This window comes from Aedes albopictus, chromosome 2, assembly GCF_035046485.1.
Source record: "Aedes albopictus strain Foshan chromosome 2, AalbF5, whole genome shotgun sequence".
Taxonomy (NCBI): Eukaryota; Metazoa; Arthropoda; class Insecta; order Diptera; family Culicidae; genus Aedes; species Aedes albopictus.
Genome location: NC_085137.1, coordinates 263,496,517 through 263,516,610, shown reverse-complemented (window position 1 = coordinate 263,516,610; position 20,094 = coordinate 263,496,517). Strand labels below are relative to the sequence as shown.

The window sequence follows — 20,094 nt, the reverse complement described above, 5'->3', positions numbered from 1 at the left end:
ACACATAATAAAAAACAAAAATCTACAATCTTGTAACCAAACGGTTACACTATCCACCACCCCGATGAAAAAAATGCGAAAGCACGAAGAGATTTTGCATTTTTATTTTCAATCTACTCTCTCAAGTCATCTTCGGCCGCCATCGGTTCGTGGATGTACAACAAACATTTCAAAATATTTACAAAATTACAAACAACAACAATTTAAAAATCTGCTAACACTACTACCGCGCGCGATATCATAATTAAACTTTACAACAAATTAAAAATACAAATAATAAAACATGCTAAAATAATACTTCCGTACGTGCACAATAAACATTTTAAAATCGGAAAACGAAATAAATTAACACATGCAAAATATGTACACAACATTTTAAAAATCTTATAAAATATCCCGTATTATGGGTAGACAACTCTATTTACACGTTGCGCAACGAAAAACAATTTTACAACCCTATTTACAAATATTTACAACACATAGATCACATTCGATCTGCACGGCCGAATCCCCTGGCGGGATGGATTCGCCGGCGGGCAAACTGTTTGACACAACAATGACAGTGACAGTTTGCGAAACGTCATAAATCTGTCAAAGTGGACTGACACAGCATCTCTATTGTTCGTTATGTTTATGTTTATGCTGTGCAGTCGTAAATAATTTTCGAAGTGAAAAGTGCAAAAGTGACCTTTTTCGTGTGTTTGTGGTAAGTAATACGTACGTTCATTAATGAAACATATCGAAGACTAATCTTCGGATGTATATGTGTCTTTTAGGTGAATGAAATCGATTCATTCTTGGGTTGTTGGGCTATGCGGCAACAATCTTTGCGACGAAAGATTGGCCCATAGCAAACCCATAATGGTCCCGGGACCTTGATGACCATCTTGGCGGAGCAAGATGAAATCAGGTAAGTTCAGTGTACACTGTGAAATAATCAACCCATCTCAGGTGATTGATGTTTATTTTAGACTTTGGCCAATTAAATTCAAGTTGGGCGATCCCCTCCCGGCAGTTCTGCAGGTGGGGAAAAGGAGGTAAAATATTCTATCCCTCGCATTTTCCGCCGGTCCCGCCAACCCCGGTATGGATCCCCGATTATAAATCAAGGTAAGTTGGATCTAATTTCCACGCATGCTAGCCTTTCTTCACGACCGATCGGAGTCTTTCATCCGTTGGTCTGACTAATTTATGACTAACAGCTCATGATTCTCATAACAATTAACACAATCGACTAACAATTCCACAGTCCTTCGGTGTTGTAAATTGCTAAAACTGTTCTACTTTTTCTCTTTCCAGATCATCTTCCCATCAGCGATGTCTGCCGCCGGCGACTGGGGAAATGCTGATACTCCCGCGCCTCACCGGAACTGTGGCAAACTGCCGAAAAATTGGAAAAAGCTGGAAAGAAACCTTAAATAAATTTATTGAAAATTTAAATTGATTTGTTTTTCTTTTTGTTGTAAGAAAAGACTTTTTGGGGGGTTCCAGGTGTGCGTCCGGAACGGGGAATTTTCGTAGAAGGGTAAAGTTCCAAAATCGAAGTAGGTTCGCTGCACAGTTCTTTGGCCGTAGGTTCCGCTCGAAGATTCAGGTTGGCCTTTTTCCGGATCTTGAACGATCGGGTCTGCTTTCTTAGGGATTCGGGGTTCGAAGTTTGTTGCTTTGAAGATTGGAAAGCTTCACCAGGTAAGTCTCGAGGAATTTTGGATGAATGAAGCACCGACTTACTGGTGTCAAAATCGGGAGTGAAATAACCAGAAGAGTAGCGTGACACAGGGCTCCTTTTCGTTCCCTTTTCGACCTGAAGCAGGTCTTCCGAATCAGATTCGGGCTCGCTGAAGGACATTTCGTAGTCTTCGGAATCGGAACTAGGTATGATCAACTCGATCTCTTCCTCTGGTTCTGATTCCGGCGCCCTATATTCGCAAGTCGCGCTGGGGGGCAAATAGCGAGAATTTACATCGCATGTGACGATGTTCATGTCACGCATGAAAAGGTAAATGATTCTTTTAATTTTTATGACGTCTTCTGGCATCATTACCCCCGAAGGCCTTTGCTCCCGAATGGTATGCAAAGTTTCTTCGAGGTCCAGCTCTAACTCCTCTAGCGGGTAGTTAGGATGCGTCGAGAGCAACGGACGAGGCATTTCAAACCATTCCTCTAAGTCCGATTCGTCCGCATCGTACGTCGTCGGCTGCCAATTGATTGGTTTATAATTGGCCTTAGCCTTTGCTCGCCGCTTGCGTGTCATTGTATGAGAATCGGAGATGTGTTGTGGATGGGTAAAAATAAAATCAAAACAAACATGTTAAAATAAATAGTGCGCTTGTGTTGTCATTGTGATTGTGCATAAAAACAGTGAAGTTCAATTATGATATATGTTTGGACAATAAATTTACGATTCACGAAACACAAAATTTGCCAACATCGACGAATTTTTGAACGGGAAAAACGACAATCAAGAGCAAATGTGTCCGTGATGTGCTCAGGACCTCTTTTGAAGCAAAAGCTTCGATTAATCACAGATTTATCACCTAAAGTTTAGAATAGTGCGTAAGGGGCGAGACATACGTGCAAGCACGTATCCCTGCCACCTCCCGTCGGCAAAATCGTTAGATTTTTGTACTCTACTTCGGTCCCTTGATTACCTTTCGCGGACTTTTGGCTGGGTGCCAAGTGAAACTAATCGGTAACTTAACAGTGCCGGGCCGACTCAGGACACAAGAGATTCCGGCAATCCCAGGGTCGGCTAGCTACTGGGTAATCAAGGGCACTTTCGCGATACAAAAACACTACACAAATCCTTCACTTTTCTTATATAATTTTATTAAATGTCCTATTTGTTGAGTGTGCGTGTTGTCCTGTGTATAATCGTAGTGTAAAATTTGTTATGTGTGTCCTATGCTAAATGGTCGTACCGGTACATACCGCTGCTGAGTTGATGGTGGGTTCGATGGCCGACACAGCGACTCCTGTCGAGCTGTGCGGCCGGAAAACTCGCCGGATGGCGGGGCGAGCGGTGTTGTGGGCCGGTATTCAGCCGACGGACCAGCGGGCGTTGCTGGGGGGGGGGGGGGGGATGCAGGCGTCTTCCCTCTTAGGCGCTATATCCGGAAAAGGACGGCAAAACTCCTTGACGAGTTAGGCGCGGAAGCCTTACGGCTTCGCGGGCCGACCCGTGTGCTGGACGGTGGAACCTAATTTAGGTCCAACAAAAGAGGTCCTAAAGGACGATTGAATTTAAAAACTAGGTCCTTCTGTAATATGCAGGGTACACAAATTACCTGAACAGGTTTCTTCCCAGGTTTCCACTTGACCAACGTCAAGGGGGGGGGGGGGGGATTTAGTTCCTCAAAATGTAAAATTTTCTCCACTGCACAAAACTGATCTACAGCACACGGACGCCTGATTAAAATAGCTGCCGCTTTAAGGCAATGGCCGCTGAAATTCTAATCTTCTCCCTTTCCCGTCATTCGCTATTTCGTTGCCGCTAATTTTTACAGCCATGTTTCATTGTTGGTAGCGACAAGACAATTACAGCGGTACTTGACCCTTTCACTTCTGTGGTAATTTCCTACTGTTTTTACACAAGAAACGTGAAGGGTCCGACAAACAACACATAATAAAAAACAAGAAACTTCTGGAAAATTTTCGGAAAAATCCGGAAGCTATTCTAGGAGAAATTCTTGGAAACTATTAATGAGCAATTCCTGAAGTAACTTCAGGGGAGTTCCAAAGGCAAATATAAGAGGAGTTCTTGGAGGTGTTCGACAGAATTCTAGAAAAACTAAAAGAAACTTCAAAAAATTTCTCGAAACCCTCTGGAGCAACTCCACAAGAAATTTCAGGAGAAAATCCAGCAATCCTTTTTGGAGCGATTCAAAAGAAATTCTTGTAAAAGCTGCTTGACAAGTTCTTGAAGTGGCTTCAATGCAATTCTAGGGGCAGCTTCTAAATTGTTTGTTTGAATTTCAATTTGAAGCGCAAAGGTTTTTGTCAACCAAACTTATGAATCTAAATTGAACTCCACGAAGGCAATAGATTATAATGTTTGACCCTTACACAAGTTCTGAACAGTTCAGATTTTTAATAAATATGCTGTAGAATTGTTCTTTTTGTTGTTTTTGTGCATCGATGTTTTATGCGGCCCGCAGGTCGATCCCGAATTGCAAATTTGGCCCGCGGTATCCTCCAGCCTGAACACCACTGATTTAAAGTGGAAGTGGGCAATTATAGAATCAAATTAAGATTATACTGGTATAATCTTAGAGCAGTCGCATAATTGCCCATTTCCACTTTAAATCAACTTTAAGTTTGCATATAAAGTAATGATTGCTCTAAGTACACCGTATATCTGCATGCAATAAGGCTTCAGCATCGTGGTTACTTGGGTAGCTCTTGTATTTCTCCAAGTGCTCCATCTAATATTTCTCAATGAGTTAAGAAGTTCCTCCTAAATTCCTCCTTCTTAAGATACCTCATTTTAAGAATCCTCGAGAAGTTTTTGTAAAATTCCTTCAGGTGTTCCTTCTAAGGTTCCCCCAGAAGGTTATTCATGGGTTATTTAAAGAGTAGATTCAAAGTCTCCTACAGGATTTCCTTTTGAGATTTCACCAGTAGTTTCTTCAGACACCCCACCAAGATTTTTTTCGGGATTGCTCCAGAACTTCCTTCCGGAATTCCTTCAGGTGGTGACGAATACATCCCTCGAAATTTGAAGAGCACAAATCTGAAATACCAAATGACGAATTGCACTGAAAAGTTGGTGGTGACCAATCGATCAACTTCTCAGCGCGTTTGCGGTATGATATTTGGTTCTTTGTGCTTTAAAAAAATCAAGGCCTGGCTTCGTTCTACAATTACCTTCAGGTATTTCATCCGGGATTTAATCCGAGATGCGCCAAGGAATTCCTTCCGGGATTATTCCGGGAATTCCTCGCTAGGAGTACTTTCAGGGATTTCTCCAGGAATACATACTAAAATTCGTACAGGAATTCCTCCAGTGAGTAGTTCAGAAGTTCCTTCAAAGATGGATCTAGGTGTTCGCTCTGGGATTCCTCCTTTTGAGAATTCCCCCATCTAAGATTCCTCCAGGAGTTCTTTCTTGCAACCCTTCTAGAGTTTCTCCTAAGTTTAACCAGGAACCTGTTTTGGGTTTCCTCCAGTGATCGCCTTTAGGATTCTCAAAAAAATATATATATACAGCATTACTCCAGTACTTCATTCTAGGATTCCTCGGGGAGTTCCTTCAGATTCCTCCAGGAGTATATTCAGGATTTGTTTATTTGGGTTGTTCCTTATGAAATCCCTGTAGAAATTCTATGTATCAGGGGTTCTTTTACGAGTTGTTCCTCCTATTGCTTTTGCAATGCCATCAGATTTTTTTTTTCTTGGAAGGAACAATTGGAGAAAACTCAGAAGGAACTCCTGTGAGAAATCCATACAAAACTGTTGGAAGTATTCCTTAAGAAGTTGTTGGAAGAATTCCTCAAGAAAGTTCTTAAAAACTTTGTGAGAATCTCATGAGAAATCTCCAAATAGAAATCTTGGAGGATTTCATTGAAATTACCAGAAAGAACTTCCGGAGGAATTCCAGAATGATTGCAAGATTTAAATAAGAAACTCCTGCAGGAACTCCGAATAAAGTTCTTGGAGGAATTCCGAAAAAAATTTCTAGAGAAGCCCCAAAAGAAATTCTTATCTGAGTCCGGCAAAAAGTTCTAAGAGGAACCCCGGAAGGATTTCCGGTATGAATCCCAGATAGAATTCCTGAATTGAATTCCTGAAGGATTCCTGAAAGAATCCCGGAAAGAAATTCTGGAAGAAATTACTGAAATTCCGGAAGATAACCCGGGTGAAATTTTTGGAGGGATCCCAGATGCCAATCCTGGTGTAATGTCAGAAAACAATTGTGGAGGAATTCCAAATGGAATTATGGAAAAAATTCGTGTAGTAACTTCTGGAGGAGTCCTAGAAGGAAAAGGAAGGAAAGAAGAAGAAGAAAAAGAAGGAAGACATTCCTGGAGCAATCCCAGAAAGAACTCCTGGATACACCGCAGAAAAAAACTTCTGGAGGAATCTTAAGATAAACTCGAGGAGAAATCCTCGAAGGAACTCCTGAAAAAATCTCAGAAGGAATTGCTGCGGGAATCTCGGAATGATTATCTGAGTTATCCTTGGAAGGAATGCTTGAATGAATTCCGGAAGGAACTTCTGGTTGAAATTCCTGGAGGAAGGTCCGAAAAAACTCCTGGTAGAATCTCAAAAGAAAACCGTGGAGGAAATCCTGAAGGAAATCTTGGAAGAACCCATGCATTAACTTTTGAAGGAAACTTAGAATGAATTCATGGAAAGATGTCTTCTAGCTTCTAATGAAAATCCCAAAGAAATTTTTGTAGAATTCCCGTTGAGCTCCTGATGAATTTCCCAGTAAAGCTTAGTCCCAGTATTTCTAATAAAACTCCACAAAGTTGCCGCCAAATTCCCAGGAGGTTTTTTTTTCCACCGTAGTCCAAATCACAATCTTGGCTTGATTTATAAATAGCATCCCACCATAGTTCTCGCTGCAATGCTAGTAAAAGTTCCCCCAGAATATGCCATCAGAATATAACTTATCAGCATTTTCCTTGGAATGACCTAGCACTCCATTGGAATATTACAATCTGGATTTTCCCTAGAAACTCATCCAAAACTTGTAAATTGAATTATTCCCCCAACCGGGCGCGATCAATAGATTTCAATTTCAATCACACTATCTGAGGAAGCGAACGAAATTTCTCTAAGTCCAAAACGTAAACAACAAGGCCACGAAACGTCAAAGACTTAGAAAATTTACTCATAGCAATCGCAGCTTGCAGTGCCCTATACCGCGTCAAAGCCCAACTAACTCTTGTTATTTCAATAATGAATGCATACCATAAATTTCAAGTGCTCTGTTTGTTATCCAGAAGGTATAAAATTACACAGTAATAACATTTCTTGCTATGAAATTGAACATTTTTCGATAGCTCCATGATGTAATAACAAATCTTGTTCTTCAGTTATTTTCCCAGCTAAATCAACAATACCACATCAATACCTAACATTGCTCAAACACCTCCAATTGTTATTGTGGTGTTCTCATAACATTGCGTAGAATAATATAGTAATACCAACTTGAGATATTAGAGCACAGGTAGCTCTTTGCATGGTATTTATTAGGTATGCCCTTCTGCTCGGGTATGTTTGGGGATAAACTCACTTTTGAGTAGCATAATTCAAATTCCACTTTGGTAACGGTCAGCAGTTTGTCGAAAAAGCAAAAGAGCAAATTACTATTTTAAAGAATTTGTGATCCTGCGAACAATCTTTTCAGCGGCAGCTACTCTTGCATTACAAGTGAGTAGTGTTCTTTAAATTTAAACATAATTTATAATATTCAAGAATGTTATGGACATCGGATTTACGGACTCGGACAAGTTTTCCTGCTAGCGATAATCTTGGCGAGAACTATCAAGTAAGTTGTTTAAATTTGTGTCTATTAATCAAGCTATTAACACAAACTAATAAATTCGGCACCAACATGTCAAAAGGGCGTAACTGCATTTACAACCAATGCCTTCTCACAAAGCTGTGGAGCGTATTCCATCTCTCTCGAGCAATCCAATGGCACAAATAGAAAGATAAAAACCTCCTCTTTCGATTAATGGATGTGAATTGCATGAGATGAATGAAATAAGGCCCACAGCTCTGTGAGAAGGCATTGGTTGCAAAAGCAGTTACGCCCTTTTGAAATGTTGGTACCGAAATATGAAAATTATTGCAGCCCTGAAACCTTCACCGCAACCAAAATGTGGCCTACCAGCCGGAGAACCGGAAGAACCCGATGGAGTTCTGCCTAGTAAAACTCCCTTTATCCACCAACATAGCAGAATAATCAATTGCAGATTAGACATTAGTGTAACAAATTTACATTTGTAAAATTTGAATTATGTAAATAAACATGTTCTTCCATTATGTTGTAGTTTTTTTTTCATTTAGTTTTACAAATAAACCTACCAAATAAAAAATATTGGAAATCTACTCACTTTTACAAATCGCAGTTTTAAAGTTACTCACTTCCTACTCACTTTTGAACAAATTAGAATATTACTTTAAAATGAGTAAATGCGGATTACTCTCTTTTGAGCTGTTCCACTTTGTACCAAAGTGAGTCGAATTCTACTCACTTTTGAGTAGATTTCAAGGAGCGTGTAAGTAGCTGCTTCTCGCAGATGTTATCTCATGATTTGAAACTCGCTGGCTCAGCGGGATGGGGATCTTCAGGGTAGTTATTATGGAATTTCATTCACCCAGTAATCAGGTAGAGGATGATTCATCCGGGCAGGAGCAACATTTAGGAAGACTCTCCACAAAAAGGCTGAATGTATAGGATAGGCATACATGTAAAGAAAAGGGTGGAATATTTAACTACAATGAGCCACTGTACGAATTTGCCCTGTCCTGCTCACTCTCATAGAAAATTCGAAAACAGCGCGCACAGTAAAAGCCACAAAGAAAAGAGGCGTCGTGATGTTCGACCTTGCAAAGGTTGTCGGAATCTCGACCAGCAATGGCGGCGAGACTATTCTACGTGGCCGGAGACAATGGCGGAATGGCACCGAAGCCGACAATTATCGGACGTCCATATCGTCGGAATCTGATTCGCCGGAGCAACGGATACTCTCACGATTGCCACGGGAATGCTTTCGGCACCGCACTGTCGAAGATCTTATTGAAAGATAAGAAAGAAAAGGTCCTTGGCGTAAACCAATGCACCATAGATCAGCACCCTGCAACGTCACTTTCCTAATCTCTCACTTTCGCTTTTCACTATATTTACCTTTTTCTCATAATGTTTCTGTTCTCGTTTTACTTGTTTGTTGTAAACGATTGTTTGAAGCACTTTTTCCTTGCATGTTTACTATAATTTAATTTAATAACATTAGTTTAAGTTCCATTTTAGATACTAACATTACTAACCGTGCTAACAGATTTTTAGCAAATAAATTTACATTTCAGTAACAAATTTTGAAAACGACGTATAATCAATGGTGTAGCATTGATTAAACGTCGTTTTCAAAATTTGTTACTGATATAACATTAACATATATGTACTGACATTTTAACACGTAGCAAATTTATGAATATTTCACCAAATTTAAAAGAAATTTCACCAATAAAAGAAACATACAATTTTAACCTTTTCACTTTAACTATTTACACACGCGCGCACTTCAATTTCTTCCAAGGATCATAATTGTCACAATAAAGAGAAATTTGGCATTCAATACGGTTCTTTTATATTGTCGTCGCGGTTGAAACCCGAAGTTTCCCCACACCCGACAATCGAATTTTCTCAAAATCCTTACGAGAAACCTAACGTCGGACGTAGTGCGCTGGACAGCGGACCTGGTCATCTAACCAGCGCACTCTGTGCTCGACGTAGGTCCAGCACACGGTTTAGGAGAAAACTCGATTTTCGCGTGTCAAAAATTCCGATTTTCAACTGTATGAACAATAGAATGCCGTTCAACATAAGAAGGCGAAATGGCCTCTATGTTTTATCGTTTCATGCTTGCCCATCCTGTTGCAAGCAGCACACTTTGTGGGCGAGCATGATATCAACACCACGTAACGTAAATAATACTGCGCGATTGCATCAAATCAAATTGATGTCTTCGGCGCACTATTTCTTCGAAGTATGCTGAATAAGTGCTCTGAAGACACCTAGCCGATTGGATGCAATCGCGCAGTTTTATTTGCATTTTCGCACGCGTGAAAACTAGTGCGATAGTCCAGTGGTAAACTAAATTCGCTATATTGAAATCCATTTCAAAACTTCGCGTTTCATCTTACCCCATCCAATTAAACTTGCCCGGTGTACCTTAACAATAATAGCAGCGAATAGCGACTGTCAACTGTGTTCTTTATTTGTCAAAATTTGACATAATTAATATTTGACTCTGTGTACCCCAGGCCTTACATTCATACTTTACCAACAGAGAAGAATTTGACCAAGTTGTTTGAGAATAACACCAGCAATTGAAGCTTACGAATACCATTATCAGACATATTCTCATAAGAATGTTAGTTCTTCAAAATGTCTTACTTTTGAGTGATAGATGTTTTTTTTTTTCAACAGCACTAATGGAATCGAATTCGCGAATTTCCCAACAGCCGAATTATTATTTGGATTGACGTCTTATGAATCGTACAACGACCTTAGCGCTCAAGATATGGAATTTGGCTTCAATGAAACAAGACGAGATCGAATACTTCGCACGTACGTACGGAACGTGTTTCATTTTCATTTGAAAGAAATTTATTCAACACTACGGGTTAGAACGCTCAAATTTATCAGTATTGTATATCAACTAAATTTTTTTTTATTTTAGAATGAGTATACGGACTGGGAACACCCACCTCGAAATCCGCTAGGACATCGTGACACTATCCTGGAACTATTGAGTGATGGTCACACAGCGGCGCCATTAGTGCGTTTGGGCTACTTACACAGCTTGCTAGAAGGAAAATCATACTTTTTACACTTTAGACATCAATCCGATGAACGTGACTTTCCTCAGGTAAATAAAAAAAGAACTGTTAAGGCGTTTGATAATAGAGGTTTTCTTTTTCAGCGTGGAGGTTCTGTCCGTGGCGAAGACGTGCCTTTCACTTTTGGACTTCCACTGTCGCCACTATTTTCATCAAACTATTCACTGGAGGATAAACAAATAAGTCAAATATTAATGCGATATCTGACCAATTTTGCTAAAACAGGGTAAGCATGTGAAGTTGTAGATCCACGGTTCTATGTGAAACTCACATCAGTTAAATACAAAAAGAGACAGTGACATTTCAACACAAGAACACTATCCCGAATTTTTCCTCACACAAACATGCACGCCAATTCAAGGGCTATTCAAACGGATAAATAATGATTAAACTATCGTATGGCGTGAGAGTACAAATATTTTCCTCTATGTTTCACAACTACATTTACATAAAAGCCACGCATACATTTGAGTGTAATTACCTCTATTCAGGGGGTTAGTGGTAAAGCACCAATTTCAAGTAAATGAGGTTTAAAGTTTTTCATCAATTTTTATCTTATACAAAATGTACGAAGTTTAAAAATCGACCAAATTTTCTCCGATTTATTGTAATTTTTGTAATCATCATAGAAAAAAAATTGAACAGATTTCTGCAAGCTTAAAATCTGAAGAATTTTTTTATATGCTCTGTTCAAAATCGTCAAAATGGCCGCATACACCCCTTTGCATCTGGGTCCCTTAATTGAGCTTTCTCTGCTAATGGCCATTTTTGCATTCACGGAGAAAAAATATTTGTAAAAACAAACAAACAATTTAACCGGAATTCAATGTTAATTTCGGCACAAACGACGGTATATGTAATTTGTTTTTACTACCCTGGGTAGTTAAAACCAACTAAAATATCATGTTGATAGATTTTCATAGTCATTAGTTATTTTTACAAACATCCATTTAAAACAACAAAAATATTTGTTGTTCCATACGACAACTCTGAAAACGATCACCCAATATTAGTTTGCAGCAACAAAATCATTACCGGAATAGAGTTCAAATTAAACGGGATGTGGTTGCTGAATTGATCGACCAATTTGTTGTTTTTGTTTTGCTCACTGCTACTGCCCCGACTGCCCCCCTGGGTTGGGTTTAATATTTTCTTTCTGTGATGATGTAAAATTTAAACTTCCAAGTATTGTAAGTCTCCTTGGCCACTGGATTTGGAAGTCGGTTCGACACCCTATTTCAAACGCCCTTTTCTACGAACCTCGTCAAATGAGCTCCTTGTTGTCACTTTTGCACAAACTACCTATTTTTTTTTTTTTTTTTATAGAATGAGAAAATCTGCAACAGATACCCAAGAGGTGGTTCCTCGGGTGATGTGGGGATCGACCCACTAAAAACTCATTCTCTCTCTTCCTTACCTTCGCGGTACGCCCGTTAGGGATGACTTCGAGAAGGGGGGACCGTACATGAGTACACTCTAATAGTAAGCGTTCCACCAGCTACCGCCTTAAGTTGTTCACTCTCCCCTGGAGGCTCGGGTCCTGGTCTCGTTCACATGGACACGCTCGGTATGAGCCTATGTGTCCATCAACCCTTGCTGGAGGAATCCCATTCGCTCTGCCACTTCAGCATAGACGAGGTTCTGGCGATACGCCTCGCGCCTCTTATGCCGCGTCGCTCGAAGCATTCTTCATCCTCTGCCACCACTAAAGCTATGGGCATCATGCCCGCTAGCACACATACCGCGTCCTTTGAGACCGTGCGGTATGCGCTCACCACCCTAAGGCACATCAGCCTGTGGGTACTCTCAAGTCGCTTCACGTTTCGATTAACCACGAGCGCCTTCGACCATGCAGCGGCGCCATACCGTAGTATGGAGACCGCTACTGCCGCGAGCAGCTTACGCTTACTCGAGACTATTGCCGAGCTATTTGACATTATCTTTGACAATGCCATTATCGCCATGCTTGCCCTTTTGCAGGCATATTCTACGTGGCTTCCGAATTTGTAGACCTTCAACTGGTCGGGGTTCTGCTAAACCGAACCAAAGACCATTTTTTGAAAAATTGAGTTTTCTTAACCATTGGGTGAAGAAAACGATGATCTTCCTCCCATGTTAAAATACAGTAATAGGGTCCTAAAATGAAAAATATTTTCCCGGTTTTGCTGCATAACAAGAAGGAGCATGCTTTTCTGATCTCAATGGTATTTTTTCCGAACTTAAACAATGACAGAATAGTTAATAAACTCAAAAATAAAATAATGGTAAGCAGGTCTTGTTTGACATTCGAGGTCAACCTTGACGTAACGAAAGTGAAACGACGGGTTGCAAAAGACATCACATTGGCTCACTTTTGACAACAAATGTTCCTGTTTGACATACACGTTAAACAAAATTTATCCAAAATTGAATGCTAAACAAGGAGTGTTGTAAAAATGATTAAAATTTTTGAAAATATATTTTATGGCCTTTACCGAAAAGGAATACTTGAAAAATGAGTAAACATATCGTTTTAATCAATGCTCGATCGAATTATGCAGAAATTGAGATAGGCCTTTAGGAGCCTATTCTGACAGCTCTTCGCGGAGTAAATTCAAAATTTCTGTTTGGCAGAACATACAAAATATTATTTTGCATCCAACCAGAGTGAACTGTAAACCATTCGATAGAATCAGCGGAATAGTTTAGTTTTGGTCCAGGTGATAAACATTTCAAGTTCTCCTCATCGCCGTCAGATTTCTAACTTCTAACCGACTCATAGTACATAACAATATGTGAGAGAAATGAACACGGTATTAGAAATATGGGTGTTGGAGGAATCAATTATGTTTCGATGGCGCTGATCGCCATTTTTCCAAATCATATTCAGCCAGACCGAACCAAGCCCACAGCATTTAAGAATCAATTTACTCTCAAGAATACAAAAATCAACTGGTTTTTAATACAAGCGTTATGTCGATACACCTCATACTGGTAATTTAACACAGGAGCCGTCATTGAACAACAAGGCTAATTAGAATAATAAAGCTCGAAAAAAATCAAACACTTAGTTCACTTTAGCTGATCGAAAAATGGCGTTTTCACGAAAACCATCCTTGAGAAGAATGTTTAGAACCTGATTCAGACTTAACAACAGACAAAGGCAAGGTAATATGACCTAGAGGTAACGCGCTTGGTTATCACTCAGATTATCCAAGTTCGAATCTATTTCATATTTTTGAAAACTTTTTTGTACTTAGTGCACTTTGGCAGAACATTTTCATGGTTTTCTTCGACCAGCATAAATTTGAAGTACACAAATTGCTCCACATTCACATCTGAAGACCTCAGGGCATGCAAGGACATCATTTGACATAATCACTCTTGCTCTGTGCCTCCACATGCACCGCTAATGAAAAAAAGCATGGGTGGGAAGGGCTGAGCTGGGAGGGCTTCCGGCGTTCATATTTCAAACTATTTTGAGACCTTCGTGCCACCATACTATACGCGTCCTCTTTGATTCATGTAAATGATTGTGAGTGATATCGATTTCAACTTGACAGACGATGAAAAACAAAAATTATTTGCACAATCCAACCGGTTTTATCTGAAACAGAAAAACACATTCAGCCAAACTACTTTCTAATGTTTTTGATCAGCCAGAGTGAACTGAGTGCAAAGTACCAAGACATAAAATGTAATTATATCAATGATTTTAAATAATTTACATGTATTCTTCATTTCTTAAGGTTAAAGAAGGCTTGTAAGTCACCTGTGTGCGGAAATAATCTCCGCTGTTGTTTATTTGTGAGTGGTTGAACTTTAAGCTTAATTATCTCGGAATTGTCTTTTTGGTGCTTAGTTCGGTTTAGCAGAACCCCGGCCAACTGTCATTGTTTAAAAAAGAAAGAGAGCAATGATTAAATGTGAGTGAGACAGCAAAACAGGACATGCTACTCTGTCACTTCTGACGCATTCGACTGTGAAAAAATGACACTACACCGTCTTCAGCCGGAGGCTGCACAGTTAGACAAAAATCACCGACTTCGGTAATGTTTAACCAAAATATCAACCGTTAAGTTTTTCTACAGGAAAAATTCGGTAAAGGTAGCAACTTTTTTAGAGTTGGGGTTTTAAATTTTGAAAAATGTATTCATTTTTTGATTTCATACAAAAAAGCACCTTTTTCTGAGCCACTATGATTTTTTTCAGATTTTTAGAATTTTATGTTGATACCTAAAATCATTTACAAAGAGATTTTTCGATATCACCTTTTGACAGCTGGGCAACTGTTTGGCAGCTCCGCCCAGTCCCGATCAACCATTTCACAAACTTCGTTAAAGTTCTTTGCCAAAATTTATCGATTAATGTCGACTGTTATTTACTGGTTATCACGTTACATGTCTTCAAACAAATTTATCGATCGATAACCAAACTTTTTGCGTACAAAACGCAACGAGGGGTGATTCAACAAATCGCTCTCCCATACAAACTACAAATTGATTTTTAAATAGGTTCTTGAGCACCAAAATTCATGAAAATTTGGGTTTCGGCTCAGTTTGGCATGCACACAGCTAATCGCGTTCGGTAATTTTTACGGAAATCTCAACCGCTGAGCGTTCGGTAATGGATTTTTAACGAAATTCTGTAAAAAACTAACAAACTTCGGTAAAATGATATCGTTTATCTGTCAAACTCTAACGAACTTCGTTAAAAGTTGCTACCTTTACCGATTTTTTTCTGTTAAACTAACTTAACTGTTGAGATTTCGGTAAAACATTACCGAAGTCGGAGATTTTTTCTAACTGTGCAGCTTCAGGATATAGAATTATGTTAAAACCACTAAAGAAGCCAATTTCGTTAAAATCCCATTACCGAACGCTCAGCGGTTGAAATTTCGGTAAAAATTACCGAACGCGATTAGCTGTGTGCACATTACTAACACAAGACAACGGACAACACAAATAACACCCAGTGGCTCAATGGATATTTTTTCATTTGACGAAAAGTTTTCCCCGACTGGAGCGGGAGTCGAACCCGCACTCCGGGGCTTTCGAAAAAACGCCTAGACGAGACGACTGACGCCGTTAACCGCAGTGCCATATAAACAAACTTTGCCATTTTGCAAGAAATAAAAATAGAAAGAATGTCATCTCCTGCCTTTTTCTATGTGAATGTCAAGCGGCAAGGCAAGTGACACTCTCTAAGCGTATCAAAGTGGAAGCTGTCTGTAACAGTGTTCGTGATTTGACATATAAGAGAAAATGGTGTGCGTATGTTTTGATATCCGCATACAATCTGTAACGCACACGCATGATGGTTGAAGTTTCATCCGCAGATAGCGCTGCGGTAGTGGACATTCTTGATATGCTTATTCTTTGCCTTTTGTCTCTTCTTAGGCCTGAAGTATACAGCGTCAAATATTTGACAAGGAAAGAACTCAAGAAACAACATCCGTTTGGTTTTATAACGGTTTATATTCAATCGAGTCAAACAAGATGTTCGAGCATTGGTTTCTTTTTGAACAAATATTTGACCCTGCACCGAGAAAAAATTCTACTCATTGGCTGAGTTGGTCTTACTCAGAAATCGAAAAATCCTTTGTATTCTTACTCAGTTTCAGCTAAAAGTGGAACGAAAGAAAAGTTTAACGGAATCTGAGTAAGAATACAAAGGATTTTTCGATTTCTGAGTAAGACCAACTCAGTCACTGAGTAGAAAGTTTTCTCGGTGTGTGTACTAACAGCTTTGCATTCAAGATGCTGCTGGCACCATACCCTTTTGTGACGAACCAGCACAATTGTGCTGTTGAGCGATAACAATTTTGCGTGTCTTTAAAATCTAGAAGAAAAACGTACATGAGAAAGTTTTATCTGTTGCATATTTTTTGTTTCCGATTTATCTAGGTAGTCATAGCAAGAAATCGAAGGATAAAGAATAGTTCTTTCAAATGAGAAAAATTACTGGTTGTTTTGTTTTGAAATCTAAGAGTTCTGGAGAGTCAAAGTTGAGCCTTTTGTATGGAAATGTCAGTTTCTTGCGCTCCGTACCGAAAGGGATATCCTAGTTCGAAAGTCGGACTTTCGAATGCTCTTTAGATTTTCTGTTAATGATAAACTTAGAACTAGTTTTGTCATTCTTGACGAAGGTTGGAAAAGAAAGTCTAACGAAATAACAAGATTTTTAGAAAACTGATTTAAAATCCGCATCGCAGAGCAAAGTACTAAAGCAATGAGGCAACATAATGTTAGAGCTTCTTGATTCTGGATTTGGTTCCCAGCTTATTTTCAAGAACTGTAAGTTTTCTTGAGCTACTAGTACAATCTCATGTCTGTCGCACAAAATGATGTTTGACCGAAATCTTGTATTAATTGTAAAACTTTTAAGAATTTTGGTGGGATTCCATGTTATGATCTTAAAATTGCCAAAAGGTAGGTATCATTTTTATAACTCTCTGGATATTTTCAGCATGCCTAATGGACTAAATACGCAAAATGTCAATGACATATCTCAAGATGACCATGGAAGCACGAGAAACATGCACAATGGAAAAAATCATCATCGCTACAAACGTTCGAATTTTAAATTCCCTTTTCGTGACGAACAAATACCGCCTGGTTTCTTGAATAACAAACTCTTGAAAAGTCTTTATCAAAGTAACATCAACACCAGCTACTTCGATAATGACAGCAACGAAGAATTTAACAGCAATAAGGACAACGACAGCTGGGGTGACACTATAAACACTTTGGTAGATGATCCTGAGGAAATTGATGTCATGCATGATAGTCCAGGTTATGGGAGACGGGAATCATATGATGAAAATGATAGTGATGATAATGATAGCTATGATAGTATGAACAGAGAAACTCTTCTCAACCTGGAAAAATGGGATATGTATGATTCCATCAACCAGATTTACTTGGAGCTAGGTAAGTCTGGTAAGACAATTCATACACTTAGGTTTTGTACGGTGTAAATATAGGAATATTTATTTTAGGATGCAGTGCAACGGCGCGGAGTCATTACCGTGGGCACAAGCTGTCGATGTGGTTAAGTCTCATACCGCAGCTCCATTCGTTTGACGATGCTGCATATCTTCCAATGCGGCACCACCATTTTACCGATGACAAGCCGGAGTACTATGATGGTAAGTTGAAGATGATATAAAATTTTTCAACCAAGTCACCGTGTCACTATCCGAGCAAAGTTCAACAACAAAATTACAGCAAATCGAAAACATGATTTGTATTCAGCAACAAATCTATATCACATTTTGATATCAGTTTATCTTTACTTAATTTGTTTTCGGCTTGCTGTCATTTGAAATTAATGTAAATATTTAGTGTTAGAATACTTTAAAACTAGGTTTTAAATCTTTTGACAAACAAACGCCACACTCTACCCACTTCCCATCGTTTCTCTTTAAGGAGAAACTTCAGAGAACACAAACATGGGTGCGTCATAGTGGGTGTCATTGGGCCAAAATTGCAAAATTCATCCCTTTGTACCCATGTAATAATTAAGCCGTAAAAATGGCATTCTAGAGTCGAATATAAAACCTGCCCAACAGAGCTAAGGGGCCGTTCATAAACCACGTAGACTTTTTGGGGGGAGGGGGGGGGGGTCTGACCAAAGTTTACGCTCCATACAAATTTTCAAATTTTTGTATGGACTAAAGTTTACGAGGGCGAGGGGGTGTCTGAGATGGGCAAATTTTGGTTTACGTGGTTTATGAACAGCCCCTAATTGATTCTTTATTCTCTAATAGAGCTGCTCAAAAGCCACTTTTGGCGCACTATTCGGCTGATGTACGGCCAACTTCAAAATTCCGGACCAAGTCACTGAAGCGAGAATTGTCAAAAGTGAGACAAAGAAAAAAGAAAAAAATATTTTGTCTATCTCCTGTTCTTTTCTTATTTCTTTTGCTTCCACTGAAGTCACTTTTTGCTGCTTGACCCAGATTCCAGCTCTTGTCCTCCGGGTTCCTGATCGAAAATACAATTCCATTTGCGTTTTTCATCTGCTTTATCGATGCACCATAGAATCAGTGTGATCAAACTAGTATTCAAACCGTGCAAAACATAATAGTTTGGGTATCTCGACGATTCAAAATGATATGGAAGGGTGATGATTTAGTGGTCAATTTGGTGGTTTCGAATGCAGGAAGAGAAGAGATACCGGAGAAGCAACATGTATACAAATGGTCGGAAAACGTTGCAGCTTCTCTTCCGCAACGTTCTCTGATCGGAGCTGGAGTTTTTAGAACTAATAAACTATAAGAATCGTGTTTGTAGCCACCACATTTGCTTGAAAGATTTCATTATCTTTTAAACAATAGCATTCCGAGCAGCATTCAAAGAATAACAATAAAAATGATTCTTTTCCTCCGATCCCGATCCGTTAACATTCATGTGAAAATTTTATTAGTCATGACCGACTTGAGTCTGTTTTGGTCGAAATCAATTTTGATTGATGTAAATGTCATGTACTTCAAGCGCTGTTACAGCACTAACAAACTTATTTACAGCTCGTAGGCTCTGTATAAGCATACAGGGCTTATTTTAGTTATACTGTTAATAGTGCCTTTAAGCATTAGGAATATATGACGAAACCACAGCAAGAATTTTCAAGAGCACAAATCTGAAGAACCACAGGACGGTTTGCTCTGAAAAGTTGATCGATTGGTCACTACCACAAGGTAACCAATCGATCAACTTTTCAACGCAAACCAGCATTTGGTTTTTCACCTTATACAGAGCTTTTTAGCACTGAAAAGCTATTCAATGATCATTATCGTGCTTAGAACAGTATTTAGTGATTACCTGGGTAATCATTACAATAATATGTTAGCTCTAATTTCATGTTGAATTTGGTAGACACGTTCAGTTCTACATCGTATGGTCAACGCAAGTTATATTTATCATATACTATCCACTATTTCAAGGGAAACATCTGTCTTGATTTTTGGCCTAAAGTACCCCCCAGGCCCAATGTCACCCCGAATGGCAGTACTCGTATTTCTGAATGCCTACTAGAATTCTGAATGCCTAATGGAATTAATCCCGCATTGTATTAAAACATGTGCCCGGAAATCCGGATTTTCCAGGATCCATGCTGACCGGCCAGTCGAACATTTTTTCCATAGAGAATACACTTCTGAATTGAATGATCGAAAGATTGAAGGTAAAGAAATCAGCGAACACATTGCCGACGTTCTACGGATGTATTTTTCGCTGGCCACACTACGGTTAAGGGAATGAGGGGATTAGGCGCATAATGGACACCCGGGGCGAAATGGACACACCCCTGTTTTTACCAAAACCGTTGACTTTTATGTAAAACTTTTAATGCATAAGTGTGAAGGAACAAGTCATGGTTCTATTTTTCAAAAGTACCATTTATATTGCTCCAAAATAACCAAAATAACTTTGAAATTGAAATATGTTTTTCATAGGGCGAAATTCTTATAATTTCGAAGCAGCATCAAATAAGGTATTACGAGGGTTGGAGTGTGTCCACCATAAAAACAAGTGA

At 39.2% G+C, this 20,094-nt stretch overlaps 2 protein-coding genes across 4 annotated transcripts in view; one reads left to right on the top strand and one right to left on the bottom strand.

Moving 5' to 3' along the window:
* Positions 1-20,094, top strand: part of LOC109411553 (uncharacterized) — a 239,126-nt gene that overhangs the window by 196,478 nt on the left and 22,554 nt on the right. For 2 of the 3 annotated variants that reach the window (XM_062851707.1, XM_062851706.1), the window contains exons 8-12: positions 10,166-10,361; positions 10,419-10,607; positions 10,662-10,804; positions 17,026-17,498; positions 17,558-17,707. In XM_062851707.1, coding sequence (XP_062707691.1) covers positions 10,166-10,361; positions 10,419-10,607; positions 10,662-10,804; positions 17,026-17,498; positions 17,558-17,707 — 1,151 coding nt within the window. The remainder of the gene's footprint in view (positions 1-10,165; positions 10,362-10,418; positions 10,608-10,661; positions 10,805-17,025; positions 17,499-17,557; positions 17,708-20,094) is intronic. The other variant, XM_062851708.1, reaches the window with a different exon arrangement.
* LOC134288045 (uncharacterized) lies at positions 688-2,254 on the bottom strand. Its single transcript, XM_062851711.1, has one exon. It carries the CDS (start codon positions 2,252-2,254, stop codon positions 1,436-1,438), a length of 819 nt encoding a protein of 272 aa, XP_062707695.1. The 3' UTR covers positions 688-1,435.

Bases quoted from the DNA above. Each gene is read 5' to 3' on its own strand.
- LOC134288045 (XM_062851711.1), bottom strand. From the start codon at position 2,254: ATGACACGCAAGCGGCGAGCAAAGGCTAAGGCCAATTATAAACCAATC.